Source organism: Equus przewalskii, chromosome 28 (assembly GCF_037783145.1).
Source record: "Equus przewalskii isolate Varuska chromosome 28, EquPr2, whole genome shotgun sequence".
In the NCBI taxonomy this organism is placed as follows: Eukaryota; Metazoa; Chordata; class Mammalia; order Perissodactyla; family Equidae; genus Equus; species Equus przewalskii.
In genome coordinates, this window is record NC_091858.1 from 2,206,109 (window position 1) to 2,231,939 (window position 25,831).

At 36.9% G+C, this 25,831-nt stretch overlaps 1 protein-coding gene across 2 annotated transcripts in view; it reads right to left on the reverse strand.

The window, feature by feature from the left end:
• The window catches only part of HOOK3 (hook microtubule tethering protein 3), a 103,287-nt gene that overhangs the window by 47,430 nt on the left and 30,026 nt on the right, over positions 1–25,831 (reverse strand). For both annotated transcript variants that reach the window (XM_070598692.1, XM_070598693.1), the window contains exons 6-11: positions 25,366–25,433; positions 21,164–21,226; positions 19,720–19,803; positions 12,998–13,161; positions 6,355–6,495; positions 4,650–4,851 (exon numbers count right to left, since the gene is read on the reverse strand). In XM_070598692.1, the coding sequence (XP_070454793.1) occupies positions 4,650–4,851; positions 6,355–6,495; positions 12,998–13,161; positions 19,720–19,803; positions 21,164–21,226; positions 25,366–25,433 (722 nt within the window). The remainder of the gene's footprint in view (positions 1–4,649; positions 4,852–6,354; positions 6,496–12,997; positions 13,162–19,719; positions 19,804–21,163; positions 21,227–25,365; positions 25,434–25,831) is intronic.

The following is a 25,831-nucleotide window of genomic DNA, read 5'->3' on the forward strand; positions in this document are numbered from 1 at the left end:
CGGGTACCATGAGGTGCCAACCGCCAATACCAGGAACCTAGAGCTTTGAATTTAATGAGGGACAGGTGTTTGTTAAACTACCTTGTGCCCTAAAAGGTAGTGAGTCAGTAAACAGCGGCTTAGGGAAAAAAATCCATCAGCTGGAAAAAAATCAATAGGAAATTTGTTTTAAAGTAAGTGCTGTGGGCTTAAGAAAGTCTAACTTGAAAATCTGCAACTATGACCCACTAATACATGCATTTGCATTTGAATTTTTACCATATGCCTTGTCTGGCAAATCCTAAGCCAAGCAATTAACTTAAAGTAGTCCTAGTTGGTAATGCTGTGGACAATCTGCATAAGCAAAACACACACTGTCTGGAGGAACACAACCTCGACCCAGGCCCCCAGTATTCCCAAAGATAAAGATAAGCCAAATGAAAGAGCAAATCTAAAACCACAAAGGTCATAAAGAAATGAGCCACTTTGGGAGCTGGCCCAGGGGTATACTGGTTAAGTCCGCATGCTCCGCTTTGGTGGCCTGGGGTTTGCAGGCTCGGAGTCTGGGCATCAAGGCATGCTATGGTGGAATCCTACACACAAAATGGAGGAGGATTGGCACAGATGTTAACTCAGCAACAATTTTCCTCAAGCAAGAAGAGGAAGATTGGCAACAGATGTTAGCTCAGGGCCAATCTTCCTCACCAAAAACGAGAAATAAGGCACTATGAACAATGGTCAGGAAAAAAACATTAACAGCAATAACAACAACAAAATAGTTGAATACGACCTCCAAGGATTTCAGATTGGAATGATCAGATATCAAATACTAAGTTTAATACGTCAGGAAAATAAAGAAGAAAATCTAAATTATGGAATGAATAAGAGACCATCAAAAACAATCAGACAGGTTTGAAAGAGCACCTAAAGGAGAACTTGTAGAAAGAAAAACATTATCATTAAAAAATAAAATATATTAAGTTCCAGATCAGAAACAGGTAGAGAGAATTACTGTATTATGTAATTTCACTATAATATTTCTAGATACAGATTTCTTTTTACTTATTTCGTTTGTAATTCAATGTTAATACTAAATCTGATGTCCTTTATTAATTCTGAAAAATGTCCAACCATCCTTTCCTTCAAATGTCTTCTATAATTCTTTCTGTTCCCTCCTCTGGAATTCTAATTAGATCATTTCTCATTTTAATTTAAAACCTTTTAATCTCACTTATAGTTTCTTTGGGCTACATTTATTTTGAGTAATTTCTCAGTCCGTATTCAAGTTTACTAATTCTTTCACCTTTGTTGTCTGTTGAAAAATTTAATAATAAAATGTTGGGAAAAAAGGTATTCACCAAAAAAAACTTGCCAGCCAATCATGGTGCACAGGTCTATACCACTAAAACTTCTCCAGCTCATTTTATTGAAAGCTAGTATAATCTTGTTGCCAAAATCGGATAAGGAAAGTATGAGATAGGAAAACTTCAAGTGAATCATAGAGGCAAAATATTCTAAGTAAAATAAACAAAGCAAATCTAACAATGTGAACACAACAAATAAATCCTGTGTAACCAAAGGGAGTTTATGTGTGGATTGCAAGGATGTTGTTTAAGCACAGAAAATCCTTTAACGCAATTCATCACATTAATAGAGAGGAGAAGCAGCAAAGGAATCTCCCAACAGGTGCAGAGAAAGTAGCTGGTTAACTTCAATATCCATTTAAGATAGACGCCCTAAGCAAATTAGGAATACAATGGAATTTCTTTATCCTAATAAAAGGGAGCTACAAAAACCTAGAGCAATCCTCTAATATACTGGTAAAACTTTTAAAGTATTTTGTATGAAATCAACAAGAAATGGTTGCCTACTATTATTGCTTCTATTCAAAGTTGTGTTAAAGGTTAGAATGCTGATTAAGAAGAAAAAAGGGTACAGAGTAGAAAGAAAAACAAAACTGCTTTCATTTGTGTACTATATGACTTCTGACAAGAGACCCTACAGACGTTATTAGAAGCAATATGAGAATTTGGCAAGGATGAAAAATCAATGTATAAAAACCAATTTCAATCATACAAATGAGGAACAAATTGAAAATGGAAAATGGTATCCTTTTTCTAATTGCATTTACTAAAACCAAGTAACAAAACGTACCTAAGAGTAAATGAAACAAAATATGTGTGATATTTACAAGAAAATTATAAAACTTAGCTGAAAGACACTGAAGAACTAAATAGAAGGAAGTTATACTCACTGATAGGAACATTCATTGTCATAAAGATGTCAACTGTCCTCAAATTAACAAATTCAATGTAATTCCAATCTCCAAAATTTGGGGGTATAAAGGAAAAGAAAAGGTCTAAGAATAGACAATTTTGAAATACAAGGTATGGGTGTCTGCACTACCAAATATCAAAATTACTAAAAATCTATAGAGAGTAAGACAGTAGGGTATTGGTGTAAAAGTAGACAAACCGAGCAATGAAACAGAAGAGAGTGCCCAGAAACAAACCTACACAGAACATGGAAACTTTAGATGTAAGGTAGAACTGCAGGTCATTGTGGAAGAGACTTAAATAAATGCTGCCAGGTTGACTGGCTGCCCACAGACAAAAAGTATCAAATGGACCCCTAACCTCACACCCTACACAAAAACCAATCCCATGTGGATTGAAGACTTAAATGTTCAAGGTGAGCTCTGAATCTTTATTAGGAAAATAGAGATTAGTGTTACATCTTTATGCAGGAAATGATTTCTTAAATCAGACATAAAAAGCACAAATCACAAAGAAAATGATACTTAAAGTTCATTATACTAAAATTATCAATCTCAAAAAAACTAAGAGGACAGGTCACAGATTGGCAGGAAATAAACACAACATGTGACGAAAGATTAATATCAAGAACATATAAAGGTCGGGGCCAGCCTGGTGGCGCAGCGGTTAACTTCGCACGTTCAGCTTCTTGGTGGCCCGGGGTTCGCTGGTTTGGATCCTGGGTGCGGACACGGCACCGCTTGGCAAAAGCCATGCTGTGGTAGGCGTCCCATGTATAAAATAGAGGAAGACGGGCATGGATGTTAGCTCAGGGTCAGTCTTCCTCAGCGAAAAGAGGAAGATTGGCAGTAGTTAGCTCAGGGCTAATCTTTCTCAAAAAAAAAAAGAGAACATATAAAGAACTTTCAGAAATCAATAAGAAAAATAATCTAATTTTAAAAATGAATAAAAGATAAAACCAGGCAAGTCACACAAAAAAGTGATCAGGAAATATATTTGTAATCAGGGTAAAGAAAAGTATAATCATAATGAGACACTATTTCATATCCATCCAATTGGCAGAATTGCAAGTTTGGCAATATTATGCAGTGGCGATGATGTGGAAAATCAGGAATTCATACAAACTTCTTCTTGGTAATACGATCACTCTGGAGAGCAATTCGGTAGTATCCAATTAAAGGAAGATCCTTAAATTCCAGATAGTTGTAAAACTTTGACACGTGCAGATAAGGATATGTTCAATACTATTAATAGTAGCATTTCTTGTAATATAAAAAGCAATTGCAACATTCTCTCTGTCCTTCAACAGAAAGATGGATAGATTGTGTATATTACTCAACAGGATACTACAGAGCAGTGCAAATGAATGGAGTACAGCTGTATTGACTAATACAGACAGATCTCACAAATATGCTACTGAGCACATGGAAACTGCAGAAGAGTCCTTTCACTATAGCATTCATATAGTTTTTGAAATGTCAAAAATGTTATAAATTATATATATATATTTATGGATGAACATATGCAGCAAAAAAATAAAGATACAAGGGGGCCGGCCCAGTGGCCAAGTGGTTAAGTTCATGCACTCTGCTTTTGCAGCCCAGGGTTTAGCTGGTTCGGATCCTGGATGCGGACATGGCACTGCTCATCAAGCCATGCTGAGGCGGTGTCCCAAATGGCACAACTAGAAGGACCCACAACTAAAAATACACAACTATGTACCAGGGGGCTTTGGGAGAAAAAGGAAAAATAAAATCTTTAAAAAAAAAAAAGGATGCATGAGAATGAAAACCACAAAACAGCAGAGTGGTTACTGTAATGAGGAGGGGAACAGTATGTTTTAGTTTTTAAGCATGGATACCTACTGTATTATTCTTTTACTTTTGTGTATTTCTTAAGTATTACATTATAAATGAAAAATAAAAAACAACAAAAGGATCTGGTATAGAGGCCAATAGATAACCTCTGGATAAGACCTAAGTTTCATAGGTAAAAAATAGAATACTGTGAAAAAAAAGTCAGTAGATTTCTTCTTCTTCTATTTTTTTTACATATATATATTTTTTTTTGAGGAAGATTAGCCCTGAGCTAACATCTGCTGCCAATCCTCCTCTTTTTGCTGAGGAAGACTGGCCCTGAGCTAACATCCGTGCCCATCTTCCTCTACTTTATATGTGGGACACCTGCCACAGCATGGCTTGACAAGCAGTGCATAGGTCCACGCCAGGGATCTGAACCAGCAAACCCTGGGCTGCAGAAGCAGAACGTGCAAACTTAACCAATGTGCCACGGGGCCGGCCCCTAAAAAGTCAGTAGATTTTTGATAAGCCGTAGTGTTATAATGGAGAGCTTGCTTGAAAACAGTATTAAGAAACTCTGTTACTATTCTTTTACCTGTCGCTTATATGTCTCAAGTTGACTTCGAGCTGCATTGGCTTTTCTTAACTCTTCCTCTAGACTGACAGTATTCTGCATATACATAGTATTCTTCTCTTCTAAGAGTTTAACCTGCCGCCTCAAATCACCAAGATCTTCTAGCTTCTTTTTATATGATTCCACTTGGCCTTCTAGTTTAGACACTTTATCAGAAGAATGTCTAGAATGAGATGGGAAATCAGAAATCAGGAAGACAATCACATTTGTAAAGCTGTTTAACATAGTGCTAGACCAAGAGGAATTGCTAGGAAATAACACAGTCTAATGAAATTATAAGACCAAAGGTGATCCTAGGTTAAATTTTTGCTCAGGTTAAAAAATATGACCAAAATTATAGCAAAATTTCTAATAGAGAACATTATATAATTTAAGGAGACCGAGTAGGTGAGGCAGCCAGCAGAGTCACATGCAGCACAAAAGCAAAACAAATTGTGCAGTGTTCAAATGATTCGGCAATTTGAATGTTCTTAGTGACCACGGGAATAGCTGATTCAGTGGAGCAATGCGAGCAGACGGTGGCAAATTGTAGGGGGTTAAAGAGTGAAGGTAAAGTTTACCTTGTGTAATCTAAATTTGTTCTACAGGGAAGGAGAGAGTAGTAAGTCTCTCTTTTTCTAAGATGAGAGAGACCTAAACATAAATATATGCTAAGGAGGGAGATTCAAAATATGAAGAGAAATGATAATTAATGTAACACAGTCTCTGTGTAGGCAAGAAGGGTGGAGACCCAGAGCCCTGAAGAAGGAATTAGTACTAAGCCAGAGGAAGAATAACAAGTCTACACTCTAGAAGCAAGAAAGAAAAGATGGGTGGGAATGCAGGGAAGTTTGGAGGTGCAGATACAGGACATAGAGAGGTCCACAGCACCTCTTTCCTCTACACAGTGGGAGACAATGTCACCTACTGAGACTAAGGCATGGGAGAGGTGCAGTGGGTGGGCATTCAGGTGAGAAGAGTTATGAAAATGTGTAACAGCTATGAGAGAAACGGCAGATGGAGCTAGCTACTATGAGCAATAGAATGCTGGACCAGTGGTAAGAACCCAGTGAAGAGTCGAGATCATTAATCTGTACTAGGACAAAACTGTATCACTATGTGGTTTTTCTCCATTCATTCTCAGCGTTCAAAGAGCAAAAGTGTAAAAGATTGTTGAAATGATCCAACAGAAGACAGACTATACAAGAAACGGAATGGTGGAAAAATGAGGTGGCAGGGAGTGAGGCGCCTGGTGACACAACAGTTGAGGTGAAGACAAAAAGTTCCAGCAAGGAAATGCAGTCTCGTGGGGTGTGACAGTGTCTGAGAAAAAGGAAGGCCAAGTGACTGGAGGACTCAAAATTAAAGAACAGGAGCAGTAATTAGAAAAGCTCCAGAGCAATACACATGATGAAGTGATGGTCAGAGACTAATTTTTATTTAATATTTATATAGCAATTATTTGCCAGATACTGTTTCAAGTGTTCGCAAATAGAAACCCACTTAATTCCACATATAAATCTGAGATAGGTATATGTATGATTTCCATTTTACAGATGAGAAAATGGTTACATGGAAGTTAAACACAAATGGCAGCACTGGGATCTGAACTCAGGTGGCCTGGCGCTCAGCACCCCCTGATGTGCGCAGAGATCCTAGTGTGTCACATGGTGGAAGATTTGTTTACCTAAGAACATCTATTTCATCTTTTAGAGACTGAGCTTCATCTGCCAAAGTGGTGAGTTCATCATTCTGCTGCCGAAGTTCAGAGATTTCCTTTTCTAACTCTTCACAGCGTATTCGATAATCATCTTTGGCTGCTTCTAGTCTGTAACCAAAACAAAAAAGACCAAGAAAGCACTATTTACTGTCTAATCATTCTCCTTAGGACAGTAAAAGAAAATGAAAAACATAAGAATAAACTCTTCTTGAATCTGTCTCCTACTTTTGTGACCATAAGCTATAGTTTAAGTTTTAATTCTCCCGAAAATGAAGCCCACTCTTCCGAGGCTTGTGGAAAGATGATAACAGATTACCAGTCTGCTCTTCAGAAAGCTAGACATCAAGTAATATTTTCCTAAAATACAGCAGATATAATTCATCTAAAGTTTTATTTTTTATTATGAATCAGCATATATTCCTTGTTGAAAATTTATAAAAGATAAAAATCATGTACTAATCTAGATAGATAACTACTGTTAACATTTTTGGAGTATTTCCTCCAGTTTGATTTCTATTCATAGATATTTTTCCCTCAAAATATGATAACTCTGTTCCTACTTCTATTTAATTTGTTTTGCTTAACATACATCCTTCCTTTTGATTTACAAGATTCTTTGTCTCTCACGTCACAAATATTTATTATTTACTTTTAATTTTACTTATGTATTTAAGGTAGAGAAGTTAATTTTTATGTAATTCAATTGACAATCTTATGCTTTATAGTTTCCATTTTTAGGGTATGATTAAAAAGTTTTCTTCTTTTGGGGGCTGGCCCAGTTGCGCAGCAGTTAAGTTCACACATTCCACTTCTTGTCGGCGCGGGGTTCGCCAGTTTAGATCCCAGGTGCGGACCTGGCACTGCTTGGCACGCCATGCTGTGGTAGGAGTCCCACATATAGAAGTAGAGGAAGATGGGCACGGGTGTTAGCTCAGGGCCAGGCTTCCTCAGCAAAAAGAGGAGGACTGGCAGTAGTTAGCTCAGGGCTAATCTTCCTCAAAAAAAAAAAAGTTTTCTTCTTTTAATCCTATATTTCCTGTTAGTATTTATATGTTTCATTTTATTTTATTTTTTTCAACATATGCTTCTTTTGGTGAGGAAGATCGGCCCTGAGCTAAAATCTGTTGCCAATCTTCCACTTTTCTTTTTCTCCTCAAAGCCCCAGTACATACTTGCATAACCTAGTTGTAAGTCCTCCTAGTCACTCTAAGTGGGATGCTGCCACAGTACAGCTTGATGAGTGGTAGGTCCGCACCTAGGTTCTGAACCAGCGAACCACGGACCGCTGAAGTGGGGCACGTGAACTTAACCACTATGCCACCAAGCCGGCCCCGATATACGTTTTATTTTTAACATTAAGGTTCTCAATTTCAGGGGCTGGTCCCGTGGCCGAGTGGTTAAGTTTGTGTGCTCCACTTTGGCGACCCAGGGTTTCCCTGGTTCGGATCCCAGGCACAGACCTAGCACTGCTCATCAAGCCATGCTGAGGCGGCATCCCACATGCCACAACTAGAAGAGACAACTATTTACTGGGGGGGCTTTGGAGAAAAGACGAAGAAGAAGAAAAAAAGAAGACTGGCAACAGGTGTTAGCTTAGGTGCCAATTTTAGAAAAAAAATTTTTTTTCAATTTCACTGAAATTCATTTTTGTATGTGATATAATGTAGGAATCTGACTTTTCCTGCCAAAATACCTACCAACTGTCCCCAAACCATTTAACAAATAATTTAACGTTTCCCTACTAATTAGAAAATGCCACCTATCACATTAGACATTTTTATATACACTTAGATTGGTTTCTGGATCTTCATTTGTGTCACTATATTTTGCAGGACGAGTACCAAGTTATTTAATTAGTATAGCTTCATAACATATTTCAACACTGAATATGGCTAGTACTCCCTCATTATACTTTGTTCTCAAAATGTTTTAGGAATCTCTTGCTCATTAATACTTGTGGATGAACGTAAAATTCAAATTGGAATCAAGATCAAATTATATAATAATTTAAGAGAAAGTGGCATTCTTACAATGCTCCACAAAAAACATGTAAAAACATGATGTTCTCTCTCCATATACTAGAGTACTTAGAGTATTTTGGTTGACAAAATGTATTATCCACGAATAACGATGACTTATTTTTCATTTTTCCAATATTTTCATCTCATTTCTTTCTCATTTCATTTTCTAGGAAAATAATTACAGCTAAATCTTATATAGCATCTATGTGCCAGCAATAGTCTCAGTACTTTACATATATTAACTCATTTAATACTCACAAAAATTCTAGAAAATAGATAATACTATTAGTCCACCTTACAGTGGAGGAAGTAAAAGCATGCCCAAGCTTCCACAGCTGGTACGTGGCAAAGCCAGGAGTTACAGAACGTCTAGAAAAAGTCAAACAGATTAATACTCATCCTTATCTTGTTCTTTACTGAGAATCTTACATATTCACAAACTTATTTTATACTTTTCTTTCTCCTTTAACTTATGGATTGAAGGAGTTATAGAAACAGATTTAATAGTTATTGTAATAGATTTACTAATATTCAACAGGTTAACAATCTTGGGATAAAGTTTATTTTAGGGGCTGGCCCTGTGGCCGAGTGCTTAAGTTCTTGTGCTCTGCTGCGGTGGCCCAGGGTTTCGCCGGTTTGGATCCTGGGCACACACATGGCACCGCTCATCAGGCCGCGCTGAGGCGGCGTCCCACATGCCACAACTAGAAGGAGCTGCAACTAAGATAGACAACTATGTGCCGGAGAGATTTGGGGAAATAAAACAGAAAAAAAGATTGGCAACAGTTGTTAGCTCAGGTGCCAATCTTTAAAAAAAAAAAAGTTTATTTTAATATAGTACTGAACTAAATTCACTACTATTTTATTTAGGATTATTTAAAGAATATTTATAAATGGGATATTAGCAGTTTTCTTTTTTTAAAATTATCTCTGTGGGCTTTGATTTCAGGGAGGGGGAAGTGGAGGTAAATGCTTACACTCTGTTATCATTGTCTAGAATACTGAATCTAACTTCTTTCTTTCCCCCACCATTTTATTTTTTATATTTCAAATCTATAATTTGAAAGAATAGTTCAATGAATACTGTATACCCTTTGCTAGATTCACCTATTGTAAGTATTTTGCCTCATATGCTTTCTCTCACTCACTTCATGTATATACACATATGTAAAACACACACACAGTTTTTTGAGAACTATTTGAAAGTAAGCTACAGAGGGCATGATGCTTCACCCTCAAATACCTCAGCAATAAGGATAATCTTTTACATAATCACAATATCATTATCATATCTAAGACAATTAATATTAATTCAACAATATTACCTGAAATGTAGACTGTATTTAAATTTCCCCAGTAGTAGTAAAAATGTCTTATAGTTCTCTCTCCCTACCCTGATCCAGGATCCAATGAAAATTTATACATTATCCTTAGTTGTAACATCTCTTGTTTTTCTGTCTTGTTTCGTTTTTTATGACATTGACTTTTTTTAAGTAGTCTTGGCCATCTTAAAGGATATCCCTCATTCTGATTATTTCTTCACGATTAAATTCAGGTTAAATATTTGGCAAAAATACTACATAGGTGATGCTGTCTACTTCTTATAGCATCATGTCATGAGGCACACAATGTCAGGGTGTCCTATGCCACTGGTGGTGCTGCTAAGTTTGATGCTTTGGTTAAGGTGATGTCTCCTTTGTAATTAACAATCTATGGGACTGGAATCTTAAATGCCATCAATGCTAAAAAAAAAAAAAGAAAAAAATGAAGGTACAATCTCATACTAAGCATGAGCCAGAAGTATTACATTTGAATATAAATAATAAAAAATAGTGATATATAGTACTGACAAAATATTTAAACTATTGAAGTACTTCAAAATATAGTATTGCAATATGTATCTGGAATAATAAAAGCATTAGACATTATTTCTTTTATATTGAAAATGTAAGACAGTTTTAAATACCAGTTCCCTGAAACCATACTTTAAAAACTAGTCACGATTTAGAAACAAAAGGGTAAAGTCAGACTTAAATTTTACTATCCACTGACACTGTCTTAGAAAGTCAAGATGCAGATGAAGGGTTCTCAAACTTTTTGGTTTCAAGACTCCTTCACCCCCTTAAAATTATTGAGATTCAAAAGGACTTTTGCTTATATAGGTTTTCTCTATCGATATTTATCATATTAGAAATCAAAGCTGAAAAAATCTAAATACATTTACTTAGTTCATTTGAAAATAACAGTAATAAGCCTATTATGTTAATACAGACAAAACATCATTTATGAAAAACAACTGTAGGGTGGCAAAACGGATAAAGGGGCACATATGTATGGTGATGGATAAAAATCAGACTACTGGGGTGAGCACAATGAAGTGTACTCAGAAACTGATAAACAATAATGTACACCTGAAATTACACAATGGTATAAAACCATTATAATCCCAATAAAATTACTTGGGGAAAAAAACCTGTATTTTCTAAAACAAAAAAATAGTGAGAAGAGTGGCACTGTTTTGCATTTTTGCGATTCAAAAATCTGGTTTAATAGAAGACAGCTGGGTTCTCATATGTGTTTCTACATTCATCTGTCATGACAGTTTTTGGCTGAAGTATGAAGAGGAAATCCAGCCTTACACAGATATGCAGCTGGAAAAGAGAGGGCCTTGAAGATTCTCTCAAAGGATCTCAGTGAACCTGTGGGGCTCCTGGGACCACACTCTGAACTGCTGATGTAGATCATAGGGAATGAACTGTTTCTAAGGTTTCTGAGAAGTTTTTAATTTTTTCCTGTTAAGGCAAAAAACAAAAACAAAAATCCAGAGACAGTTCATTGAGAAATAATGAAGGATAGTTGATATGTTACCATATAAAGTTACCTGGTAATGTAAAAATCTAATTAATATTTCTCTTACTGTTTTAACACTGAAAATCTATGGCTAGGTACAAAACAGGTCATAATATATTTTTTCAAAGAAGATATACAGATGGCCAACAGACACATGAAAAGATGTTCAATACCACCAATTATTAGGGAAATGCAAATCAAAACTACAATGAGATATTACCTCACACCTGTCAGAAAGGCTATAATTAAAAAGGTAAGAAATAAGTGTTGGAGAGGCTGTGGAGAAATAGAAATCTGCATACACTGCTGGTGGGAGTGTAAACTGGTTCAGCCACTATGGAAAACAGTAGGAAGATTCTTCAAAAAATTAAAAATAGAAATACCATATGATCCAGCTATTCCACTTCTGGGTATTTACCCCAAGAACACGAAGACACTAATTCAGAAAGATATATGCACCCGTGCGTTCATCACAGCATCATTCACAATAGCTAAGACTTCGAAGCAACCTAAATGCCCATCAACGGATGAATGTATAAAGAAGTTGTGGTGAATATATATAATGGAGTACTACTCAGCCATAAAAAAATGAAATCTTGCCATCTGCAACAACATGGATAGACCCTGAGGGTATTATGCTAAGTGAAATAAGCCAAATGGAGAAAGTCAAATATCGTATGATTTCACTCATATGTGGAAGATAAACAAACACAAACACACACACAGATAGAGAGAACAGACTGGTTCTGTTCTGGTTAACAGAGGGGAAGGGGGTGAGGGGAGGGCGAATGTTGTAAAAGGGGACATTTGTGTGGTGATGGATGAAAACTAGACTTTTGGTGGTGAACACGATGCAGTCTATACACAAGTCGAATTATCGTGATGTACACCTGAAATTTAAACAATGTTATTAACCAATGTGACCTCAATAAAATAATTCTAAAAAAGAAAAGAAACATGTCATAATATATTTTCTCATCCTGCTAGGTCTTTCAATTTCGAGGTTCTATTTTGTCTTATAGGACACCAAATTTTTCCTTTTCTTCTTTACTCTTTTACCATCCAATTGCCAAAGGGCCCTTCTTCCTTCCTTTCGGCCTTTTCCTCTCCCAGAAGGTACGTTTAGAAATCTGTCTCTATAAACACACATCTGGCCTATGTCTCTCAACCCTGCGCGTGGAAAGGTCATCAGTCTCTTTAAATTCAGCGCCTATACTTTTTTATGATGTCTGGCCCTTTACGAAGATGCATTTCCTCTGAAATTTTTTCCTGCAATTTGTGGTATAGTCTCTTTTTTCGTTTGGAAAGTAATTCCAGATTTTGAGTGAATTTAATCGTTCTGGTAACGGCTCCAACTCACCCACAGGCCCCTTCCCTAGTTTTCTTCTTTCGTCTCCTCCTAATTTTTTTTCTCAGTCTGCCTTTACTCACCTCAAAGTACATGGCAGAAGAGAAGTGGGGGTGATGTGGGGGCTGTGAGGCTGTTTATTTTCTTCCTTTCATGCACAGTTATATGTCAGTCGGGACACAGTGTCTTCAAGTAATCCTGAAGTGCAGCTTTGACAGAACTCTTCCTCAATGTGAAGCTATTTTATACCACGTGGGAAGATTTGGGGGAAGTTGTTTATTACAAAGCTTCCTTGGTCTGCAGCTCCCCAGAAGTCCTAACACTACATTCTTACCTTTAAAAGACAGTTACCAAGTTTCTAAAAATTAGATTTTAGTGAGAGGTATTTTACCTGAAAGTTTCTTCTTGCAGCTGTTCTAATTGAGTCTGGAGCTGCAGATGTCTCCTTCCTGCTGGACTGTTAGGGTCTTCTATAGAATCTGATTGATTAAGTCTTTCCATTAATATCTGATTCTCTGCCAACAGACTACTTTTCTCCTCTTGCAATGCTGCAACCTGTGAGAATATAAGAAGACAGTAGTCACTTCCTCTAATTACCCTGGCATCATCACAATCACTTGTGAATTATCATTATGAACTAAAGGCTGTTTTTAACAAAGTACATTCAACCTCTACTTAAAACATTCACATTATTTTGGAAAACTGCATAGGCAGAGCAATATGTGAAAGTACGCAAGAATTCATTCTTTACTTTGCATCTGAAAAGACAGTTCACCAAAGAAGATACATAGATGGCAACTAAGCACACAAAAAGATACTCATGATTAGTCATTAAGAAAATGCAAATTTAAACCACAATGCTATACCAATACACTCCCATTAGAAGGGCTAGAATTATAAAAGACTGGTTGTGCCAAGCACTCACAAAGATGTAGAACAAATGGAAGTCTCATACACCCCTGGTGAGAACGTACAATGTTTCAAGCACTCTGGAAAATAGTTTTGCATTTTCCTAAAAAGTTAAACATGCAACCACCACATGACCTAGCCAATCTACTCCTAGGTACTTATTTACTCAAGAGAAAAAACAGCATATGTCCACACAAAGACTTACAAAGAAGGTTTATGGCAGCTTTAATTCTAATAGAGAAAAACTAGAAACAACACAAATGTTCATGAACAGGTGAATGGATAAACAAATTGTACTATATCCATACAAGAGAATACTATTTGGCAATAAAAAGAATTAAGCATTGATACTGACAACATGAATGAATCTCAAAATAATGAAAGGAGACACACAAAAAAGAGTATACACTGTCTGATTCCTTTTATATACAATTCTAGAAGATGGGACAGAAAGAGCAGGCGACTAGAGGGAGATTACAAAGAGTCATGAGGAAACTCTTGGGGATGATGGGCTCATTATACTGATTGTGGTGATGGTTTCACATTTTTATAGGTATGACAAGAGGCATCAAAACTGTACACTTTAAATACGAGCAGTTTACTGATGTCAATTATATATCAATGAGGCTGTAAAAACAAAAGTTGCCTGACATTTCTAATTCTTCTTCTCCATCCCCCAGTTTCTCCTGAACTTCTTCTAGCTGGGCTAATGGCCCTACCATTCCACCAAAACTGCTCAAAACAGGGTCACTGCTGACTCCACATCACTACAATCTATCAGCAACATTTGACACACCTGATCACATCCTCCTCCTTGAAGCGTTTTCTTCACTTGGCTTCCAGGACATCTTACTCTCCTTCTGTACCAACTCACTGGTCTTGCCTTCTCTTCCTCCGTAGTCAATTCTTTATTTGCCTGCCACTGGAGAACCCCACAGCTTTTTTCTCCTAAATACAATGATGGCTTCCAGTTTCATGGCTGTAAACACCACTTATTCACTGGCAACGCGCACACTTCTATTTCTAGCCTGGAATCCTAAACTGGGTATCATTTCCACTTGGATGTCTAATAGTCATCTCAAATTTAAACTGTCCAAGTGGAACTCTTAATTACTCCCTCCCCTCCCCCCATTCTTCCACAGTCTTTCCCATTTCAGTAAATGGTAACTCTATCCCTCCTGTTGCTCAGTCACAATCCTTAACATCTCTCACACTCACATCCAAGCTGTCAGCAAATACCACTGGCTTTACCTTCAAACATATTTTGACCACTCTTAAATTCTGACCTAAGCCAATATAATTTTTTGCTTGGATTATTGCAACGGCCTCTTAATTAGTCTGCTTGATTTGGCCCCTGCCTCCCTTTAGTCTATTCTCCACACAGCAGCCACAATAACCTATTAAAACAAAGCTCAGACCACAGGACAACTGTGATCAAAATCCTCCAATGGCTTCCATTTACTCAAGCCAAAGTCTTTACAACAGCTCATAAAGTCCTCTCTAGACTGATTTCCTCTTCCCATGCTCCCTTCCACTGTTACCATCCTCATCTTCTTGCTCTTGCTTGAAAGGACCAGTCACACTGCCACCTCAGGGCCTTTGCACTTGCCCTATGATGCTCTTTCCCTGGAAATCTGAGACACTTGCTCCTCTAACCTCTTCAGGATTTCATTAATACGTCACCTTCTGGCGAGCCTTTGTTGATTATTCAATTTAAAACTAATTCTTCCCACCCCACACTCCTTATTCTACCTTCTCTGCTTTATTTTTCTCTAGAATACATATCACCACAGAACAGACTATATTCCTACTTTGTTTATTGTTTGTCTTCTTTACTAGAATATAAGCACCTTGGGAACAGGGATGTTTTATCTATTTCTGTCGTTTCCTCCCATCTTCACTGTCTCTGCAGCAACTAGAGCAGTGGCTAGTACACAGTGGGTGCTCAGTAAATGCTGCATAAATGAATGAATCTGCAATGCTAGCTCTGTAATTTGTCAGATTTCCATTAATGCATGAGTCTTTTCTCAGAATAAAGCAGTGGCTCTATGCAATGCCACTGGGCTATTTCATCCATTTCTGCTCTTTCCTCTTTTTAAAATGCAGTCATGCATCGCACTGAGATGGGGACACGTTCCGAGAAATGCATCGGTAGGCTATTTCATCATTTCATCATATAGCATGCACTTACACAAACCTAGATGGTATAGCCTATCACACACCAATCTGCACTGTCCTATAGACTGCCCATTATTGACTGAAACGTTGTTATGCGGCACATGACTAAATATTTAGAGCTTTAAAATTTAAATTTTAAAAACTCATTTATTTGCTACTAATTTCTAATTTTAATTGTAGTTTGGTCGGAGAGCATGATCTAAAAAACACAGATTCTTTGAATTTTATCAAGAATAGCTTTATAGCCTGGTATGTGGTCAATTTATATAAAGGCCAAGTGTATAATACAAAACTTTAATACTAGACTTATCAGAGTAGCAAATGTTGCTAAAATATTTTCATTCAATGTATTTGGTAGAAATCCTTTCCATATACATAGAAAAAGGAGACTAATTAAAAATAATACATGAACAAGGTTTATTAAGGAAAAAAATCAAACAAGGCAAAGGGCTTACAATGAAAGACTGCTGTTTCCTGTTGAGTTTCTCCATTCCCAAGAGACAATTAGTTTTAACTGTTCCTAATTTTACTGCTTTGGTTATTAGTTTACATCTCTAAATAATATGATATACATCATTATTTCTTGATTTATCTTAGGCATTATCTAGTGACTCTCTCCTCTGACATGTTAAATTACAGCAACTTGTGCCATCTTTCTCTTCCACAAATATAGTTATATCGTATTCTCACATCCTTCGTGGGTCATCTCTGCAATTTCAGATTTTTTATTACTTTTTATTTTTTTAATTTTTCCTTCTTCTCCCCCAAACCCCCCCAGTACACAGTTGTATATTTTAGTTGTGGGTCCTTCTAGTTGTATCATGTGGGATGCCACCTTAGCATGGCTTGATGAGCAGTGCTAGGTCTGTGCCCAGGATCCGAACTGGTGAAACCCTGGGCCGCCAAAGTAGAGTGCGCAAAAGTAACCACTTGGCCAGGGGGTGGCCCACCTCTGCAATTTTAAACAACTGCTCATTTCACTCAATCACTCGCCCATTCATTCACTCATTCAAATACTCATTATGTGCAAACTACCTGCTAGGCACTGCTGCAGTTTTCTAGGTGCAAGGGACACCGTGATGAACAAAGCAGAAGAAGTTCTTATTCCTACGTGTAATATATTCAATAAATCATAGTAAATATATAAGCAAAAGCAAATCATATTAAACAAGAAAATAAATTAATAAATACATGCAAAAATAGAGTGAAAAGTGCTATGCAGAGGGTTAAAATGAGACTAAGAGGAGAGACTGGATGATTACTTTAGATTGAGTGACCATGCAAGGCCTTCCCAGGGAGGCCTCATTTAGTATTTGGCACATCTAAGTGCCCAATAAAATATTTTATGACAAATGAATCAGGTGATTTTGAGCTGAGATTGGATGACAAGAAGCAGCTAGCCATGTAATGATTGTTGCTCCACAGAAGTGGTTCTTGACAACCTTCCAGGTGAGATGAGAACATTAGGGCCCCACCTTCCTTCACTGCTCCTGTCTCGTCCTACTTCTCAACCCCTATCATCTGTACCTTTACTTTACAGCAACATTTCTATGCAGGACAATTCTAAATGTTGACAACCAACAGTCTGCATAATTACATTAGACACCACATTATCACGACTGTGCTAGTACTGTTTTCTGCAGAGCTAAGCGTGTTACAAGGCTAGCTCTTCTCTTCTCATAACCTCTCTGCAACCTTGCCATTCACTCTGCAATCCGTCTATACCAGGGATTGGTAAATTTTTCTGCAAATAATTAAATAGTGAGTATTTTGGGCTTTGAGAGCCACAGGTCTCTGTGGCATGTACTTAACTCTGTCATCATAGCCTGAAAGCAGCCACAGACAATATGTCAATGAATGAGTGAGGCTGTGCCACAATAAAACATTATTTACAAAAACAGATGGCAAGCTGTCATTTGCCAATCCTAGTGTATAACTTTAATTCTATATTGTCAAAGATAACATTTATATACTGCTCATAAAAATAATCAACTCATTTATTTATTATTGTAACTCGGCATTTGTGTAAAGTTCTAAAACTCGAAAACCAATTAACAGTGCTTACTTATGACTAGATAAATATTACTTACCATATAACCCAACAAATATGCTAGGATTACACTCCCTCCTATATACATCCAAAGCAATGACTGACTCCTACGCCTTTCAAAGTAAAATGCTTCCAGCATAAAATATTGTGAACTCTGTGTATCTGTTACCCAGGTTCAAGAGTTATTAAAACATGGCCAATTATGTCTCATCCACACCTCTATCCACTCCCCTCACCTCCCTGATTTTGAGGTAAATCCCAGACAAATACTTTTTTTTTTTAACTTTTTTTTATTAAGATTATGATAGTTTACAACCTTGTGAAATTTCAGTTGTACATTATTGTTAGTCTTGTTGTAGGTGCACCACTTCACCCTTTGTGCCCTCTCCCCACCCCGCCTTTCCCCTGGTAACCACCAATCAATTCTCTTTGTCTCTATGTTTAACTTCCACCTATGAGTGGAGTCATACAGAGTTTGTCTTTCTCTGCCAGACAAATACTTTTATTTCTTATTTCCATCTTATATGTGAGAGATTTCTTTGACTTTATCTTTATCCTATTGAATTTTTTATTTTGACAATTCTATTGTTAACTTACTTAAGTGTTTCTTTTTTTTTTCCTGAGGAAGATCTGCCCTAAGCTAACATCCATTGTCAATCTTCCTCTTTTTTGGCTTCAGGAAGAGTCACCCTGAGCTAACATCTGTGTCAATCTTCCTCTACTTTGTATGTGGGATGCTGCCACAGCATGGCTGACAAGTGGTGTAGGTCTACACCTGGGATCCAAACCTGTGAACCTGGGCCACCAAATCAGAGCACACCAAACTTAACCACTAAGCCACAGGGCCAGCCCCTACTTAAGTGTTTCTTGATCTCTGACTTTTCCTTTTTAAAATAGAATCTTATCCTTATTTTATAGATGCAATATCTTTCCTAATTTCACTGAGGGTATTAGATTAAAAAGAAAAATCTCTTCTACTATCCAAATTTTCTCTACTTCCTCTAGGGCTAGCTTCCTGTTTATCTTGATCCTTCGTTTGGTTATGCAGATTTCCTCACATTTAAGAATTAGTCAACAGCAAAGGTAACTGGAAGCTATGCAAGCATGGGTTTCACTTTAGGGCTTATCTACATGAAACTAAATTAGAGAACCTAGGAAGGTTGAAATGAAAAGGACCTTACCTTGCAATACTAATACTCAGTCTAATTTCCCTATACTTCTGTTTAATTACTTTAGAAAAGAACCCTCTGATTGGGAACCTGGTGATAGGTCAGTCTACATGCAGTGAGTGACAGGGTTGATGATGGGGCCCAACTATCCTCTGTATACCTCTCGCTCCAGCCTCACTTCAGCCTTTCATCATTATCTGTGGACTCTCCGGGTTCTGCTACAGCAGCTGCCTCCTTCCCCTTCTACGGGTGTTGTTGCCCACTGCATTCCTTACTCTTTTTAGCCATTCAGCACTTTTCTAAATATCTTTTGGCTTCAGAGGTTGATGAAAACTAGTGGTGTGCCGTTGCTGCCTACACCCAAGCTGATTTTTAAATATTCAGGAGTCTTATGAGCTGAGTCTTGTGAGTTAAACCCTTAATACCTTCAAACTGACCACTAAGTGAGTATTCATACTACGGAAATTGGCAAACACTACAGATCAGGGCTTTTAAAAATCTCCCTCACCCCTCCTGAGAGCTGGCACTGATAGCTCCTCTGTCTCTTCTTTACCCCTCCTCTTTCTCTTTTCTTGTGGGCTTACATCATTTTAATTCATTATTATAAATTTAATGCAGTTGCAGGAAGGAAAGAAAATTAATATCTTTGCTCAGTCTACTATCTTTAACCAGAAATCTGTTTTCCTTTTTTGTCTTTAACTAGGGTTGCATTATATAGTCAAACTGTACTGTGTGGCAGTACACAGCACATTTGGGGGTACTTACAGAAGTGCATTTCACAGGCGGTACACAGAACAGACCTCTTACCTGCATATCCAATTCATGGCACCTTTGAGCAATTTCTTCCTTTGCTGACAAAGCTTCATTTAGTTCCTCTGTAGTTTTCTTCAACTGATTAGAAACAAAGAGATACAATAAACACTTCAATATGAAGTGGCAACAATTAATAATTACATATGTACAATATTGAAATAAAACATTTTTCCCTTTTCTTTCTGAGAGGCAGAGAGAAATCAAGAACCCTCTGCCAAGAGTCAAAAGACTGCACTTCTAACTTTAAACATCTTTTAGTCCTAAGTCTTGTCTTTTCTGTTCTTTCCTCATAACAAGTTTTCTTACATGTCGTCTTCTCTCTGGGCTATTTGGCTCTTGGCAATGTTGATTCTGTAATAAGGTAGAAATTTAACCTTGGTGACATATGTCTGCACTAGAGGAATAGCGGTTCAAGTGTTAAAATATACAACTAGTGTATTTCAACACAAGTTTTTTAGTCACATTAAATCTTTGTGATAATTTGTATATCAGTTTTAAAATAAAAGATTTTTATTATTCTGATTCTCAACACAAACCAAACATTCCCAAATTGTGTCCCATTATTACACAAACTCTAAGTTAGCAAAGTATGACAAAAAATAATTAAAATTAATTTTTAAAACCAAAGAAAAAATTGATTACAAAAAAACGCATTCAAGGTGACAACTTTAAAATCAAACACCATAAGGCAAAGGAAAGATAAATTACAACTTGGGTTAAAATTATAGCACATCCAAAGATTTTCCTGCAAAACATTTAGAAATCATGGGAAAGAAATGAGAGAAGACAAAGAATACAAAGATTTCTGTTCATGCTTTGGAACAGATGTCCCAGAATAGCTGGAACATAGAAACTGACAATGTAAGTAACGGCATTTTATTAAAAAATAAAATTAAAATTACAAAATAACTTTTCTGTTAAAACTGCAATACACTGCAGAGTTCATTTAAAAATAAAGTTCCCTAGTGCATTTAAATATGTATTGACAAATCTTCACCTCTTCACAAGATAAAGGGTAGAGGAGATATCTTCAATTGAAGAATACCATTAAATAAAAGGTAAAATATCTTTTGTATGATTAATACATCATAAGATTAAATGCATACAACTTCCCAGGAATGCATCTATTGTGTTAAAAGTGGCATTTAGAAAGTATCACTAACGAAAAAAGAAAAATCATGACTAGAAAACATGAATTACAATAAGTTAAATAAGTTAATTTATTTCAAAGTGGGTTATGCAATAACACTTTAATTACAAATTTAATTACAAATGTGTAATATCTATTAGTAAAGTGGCTTCAGTTCTTGAATTTTAGATAAATAATAAAGAACTACACCAATACATTTCATAAGCTATTTCAATCGAAACATTCTTTTCATTAATATCTACAGTTTATCCTTTTCGATCTTTGCATGGATAAAAACAATGCAAATACCTGGCGATCAAGGTCAACATAGGCATCATTTCCAGCAGAGACAGGAGATTCTTTACTCATCAGCTGGAATTAAGATTTAAATGATTATAACTATGAGACAAAAGAGACATTCTATACAATATACTTACACAACAAACATGAACACTCAGCCACTAAAGAATTATAAAAATTAAAATGAAAACACAAAGGTAAAAGGAACATTTTCTTATACATGAAAGTTTCTCACTCCGGAAATTTTTTTTCACTCAGGATAATGCCTTCACTTAAAATTACACGTCTAAATTCTGGTGCTCATTGTCACTGTAGGTCCAGGCATAAGAATCAACTATTACTTATTCTTATTACTAAAAAGACAAGTCTCTAAGTTAAAAATGTGGCTAAATATTTGAAAACATTGACTTTTCAGTAAAAATATGGTAACACTAAGTAACTATTTCCAAAGAACAAATGTGGGCAACATCAACATTAGCCAGAATTAACTGGCTACAGTTTAATAACACGCACACACGAATCTGTTTTAGCTTCTCTCACCCTTGTGTTTCAAGGAGAGAAGGTCCAAAGGGTGTGTGAGGATTTGAGGGAGAAGGGGATAAAATTCCGATTGTGACAAATGTCAGGGGCAGATTCAAATGGGCCCAATTTTCTATTGTTTCCTTCTTATGTTCTGTCTGAGGACAAAAGAGAGAGGGACAATTAGAAATGTGGGGATGTGCTGTTGAGAGATATTGTAATCTCAGCCTTCATCCCACTCTCTAGAGAACTGAAATGTTATGTTCAGCTGTATCTTTTTCTCAAGATCAGTGGTTTTCAAAGTGAGGTCCCCAAACCAACAACATTCAGCATTGCCTGAGAATCTGTCAGAAACACAAATTCTTGGGTTCCAGCCCAGATTTACTGAATCAGAAACTAGGGGTTAGGGCCCAGCAACTTGTTTAATTTAAGTCCTCCAAGTGATTCTGATGCATACCGAAGTCTGAGAACCACTACTCTACATTAACGTAATGAGAAGAGGTCAAAGTCCCTGGGCATAAATATGGGGGGAAATTCTCAGAATAAAAATACCGGCTTCAATTTTTATGCTTTTATTTTGAGGACATTAATAAAAAGATTTTCAAAAGACTTTTCTTCCAACTGAAACAATATCCATTGTACAGAAAATAAAATCCAGAAAAAAAACATAAAGACAGAAAACCCATTATTCTACCATCTAGAAATAACCACCTTTAAAACTGTGAAATATTTAAGAAGCTACCTGTGCCAACCATGGGTCTGGCACAGTTCAAGCGAGAAAGACAAATCCATTATGGTGTGATAAGGGTTGTGACAGATATTCAGAGAGGAAGTATCTAATTCAGAGGCAGGAAGGAGAGGGAAGTGGAAGTATTTTCTCTCAGTGTTTTTTCTTCTATTGTTACACTGTAGTCCTTTTCAGAACACAGCAACACCTCTGAATAAAAACCTAGGTATTCCGCTCCCTTCATAAGTCTCTTGTTCAGTTACATCTGGTCTATCTGTTCCTCGACTTCCTCAGCACTTCCAGGCCCTAGACCTCTCCACTCTCTCCCTGCTTTTCATTGTCCTTATATTCATTTTCTTCCTTACTTTGCTTAGACTCTTGAGTGAACATCACTGTTTTGCCTGCCTGAAGTTCACTCCTCTTTTTTCTAATATCAACCTGTTTTTGGAAATCTCCCCTTCCCCACTTTAGCTTCCATGGTTTGTCATTTGTTTAATCAATTATCTTCTCTTTCTAGCTTAGATTTCGTGGTCTATTATGTTGATGACTTCTGTCAATATAATCAATTCTCCTCTTACCTCAATTCCTTCTTCCCAGCAAAATCTCAATGCAAGTTCAATCCAACTACCTAATTCTTCTGGCTATATACCCTGACTGCCAAGTACTGAGAGAGTAAAAAAGTTTTAAAAATCATAAAACACTATTAATACATAGTTTCGAATCTCAACTGGGCCTTCAAAGTTGCCCAAAAAGTAGTTACGCTTCCCCAGTCAGCAGCCTCTTGATTCCCTTTAAACATTATTCCAAACATTTCCTACTTCTCTAACCTCACCAATTCCCCCACTCTTCACCCAACCTTGCTTCCAGATATGAATTTCCCCAATTTCCTATACCTTAACCTACAAAATTGGCAACATTCATGCCCATCCTTTCCTTCTTCGATTTTGTTATAATACAAGTGCTATTCTTCCCATCTAAGACTAATCCCTCCACTTGTGCTCTCAACCCAGTCTCTCCCCAGCTTCTCACAGACCCTGTACCATTTATCATCCTCTTCGTTCTATCTCAACCTCTACTTTCTCTTTCTTGTGCCTTCTTCCTATTACCATTTAAATAGTTAAAAGACTATCATTTACTTGACTGTATTCACATTTCTCTAAAGAAGATAACACACAAATGGCCAATACATGAAAAGGTGCTCAACATCATTAGTGTTTAGGAAAACGCAAATAAGCCACAATGAGATACCACTTCAGACTCACTGGGACAGCTATTATCGGAAAGATGGACAATAACAAGTGTTGGCAAGGAGGTGGAGAAATCAAAACTCTAGTGCAATGTTTGTGGGAATGTAAAATGGTGCACCTCCCATGGAAAACAGGTTGGTGCATTCTCAAAAGGTTAAACATAGGATTACTGTATGACCCAGCAATTCAATTTCTAGATATATATCCAAAATAACTAAAAACAGGTGTTCAAAAAAAACCTATACACTAACGTTCATAGCAGCACTATTTACAATAGCCAAAAGGTGGAAACAACTTAAATGCCCATCAACTGACAAATGGACAAACAAAATGTGGTAAATCCATACAACAGTAGATTACTCAGCCATAAAAAGGAACGAAGTATTGATACATGCTACAACATAACCTTGAAAACATTCTAAGTGAAACAAGCCAGACATAAAAGGCCACATATCATATGATTCCATTTATATGAAATATCCAGAATAGGAAAATTTATAGAGACAGAAAGCAGACTACTGGCTGCCAAGGCTGAAGGGAGGAGGAAATGAGTCTTGCCTGTTTAAAGGGTACAGGGTTTCCTTTTGTGGCGATGAAAAAGTTCTGGAAACTAAATAGTGGTAATGTTTGCCTAATGTTACGAATGTACTAAATATCACTACTGGTAAATTTTATGTTATGCGTATTTTACCACAATAAAAAAAAAAATCAAAGTCAGTAGCACCTTAATAAAGACATAAAAATAGAATGTGCCTTAAAAAAAAGAGAGAGAGAGAGAGAGAGAGAAACTACCATCTTACAAAAACCCTTCTTCGGTCCCATCATTTCACCCAGCTACCCCTGCCTTCCTCCTAGGTCATCAAGCCTGCTGACTGGAGCTCTGAGCTTTTCAGATCTGTCCACCTCTCTCCACCCTGACTGCCATCACCTAGTTCAGCCTTCCATCATTCTTCACTGGACAATTATTAAAGTCTCTCAACTGCTCTCCTCTTTTCTAGCCTTGTTTTCCTCTAACCCACTCTTCTCACTGCATGGATTTTCTCAAATACAGACTTCAATGCACTTTCTCCTTAAAATCTGTTCATTAATTTCCAAAATTCCAACTCTTTTAACAAAACTGCTCAATATCCTAATAATCTGACGTCTCATTTCATGTCTAAGCACTCTGCACGTACAGGCAGTCTTCTTTCAGTGCCTCCAACACGCCGTGCAGGTCTTGCTTATTCGTGTCGCCTGGACTTCAGAACAATTGTTGCCCTTTTCTGACCTCATCTCCTCCTTCAGTGCTCAGTCTAGACGACACTTCCTCTGAGTAGCCTTCCTGAACGTCTCCAGACTGAGTCCAATACTCCCTGAGGTACTCCTACATTTTCCCCATCAGGGTACTTTTCATTTTGAATACTTTGCAAGTATCTGAATTGCTTGTTCATTCATTTCTCCCATGAGACTTACACTTTGTGAGGCAAGAGACCATTATATAGCTGATAAAAATTTGTTTAAAAAAAGGGAGGGAGGGAGAGACCATGTCTATGTTTTTCATAATTGCATCCCTAATGCCTACTACGGCTCCTGGTGCATAGTAGGTGCTCAATAAGTGTTTACTAAATGAATAAAATGAATAGACCCATAATCTATTCTTACGATCTAACTGTATGTATTGCTTTGTTCACTTGACATTTTAAATGTTTTCCCTTTGTCATAAGACAACTCCAACGTACCTCTTGAATGGCTGTCATGACAACATGTTGAACAGATTCCTCCATCATCATAATGGCTTGGATGTACTCTGAAAACAAGAACAATCTGGAATGTCACTGTTCAAGTTAAAGATAGTCAAGGGAATAAAGGCTAACACTTCATGATTCTTATAAGGAGTTTCCTGTTTTGAGTCTTCCTAGGAATTCCTCATATATATAGTCAAACATATGTGCCATAGGTAAAGTAAAAGCTGAGAATCACAGTATTTATCTTTCCTTCAGATAATGTTCCCCCCACCCACCATTCCTTATAAAGTTGAGGCTACAGCTAAAGGTCACAAATATGCAGGATCTCAGGAACTTAAAACAAATGAAATAGGAAAGCTGAAAGCCAGGATGGAAAGGACTCCATATTACTGTTCTTAAAATCTGAACATTATCTGTCTTTCACATTATTCTTTGCTGCATGTTAAAAAACTCTGAAGTT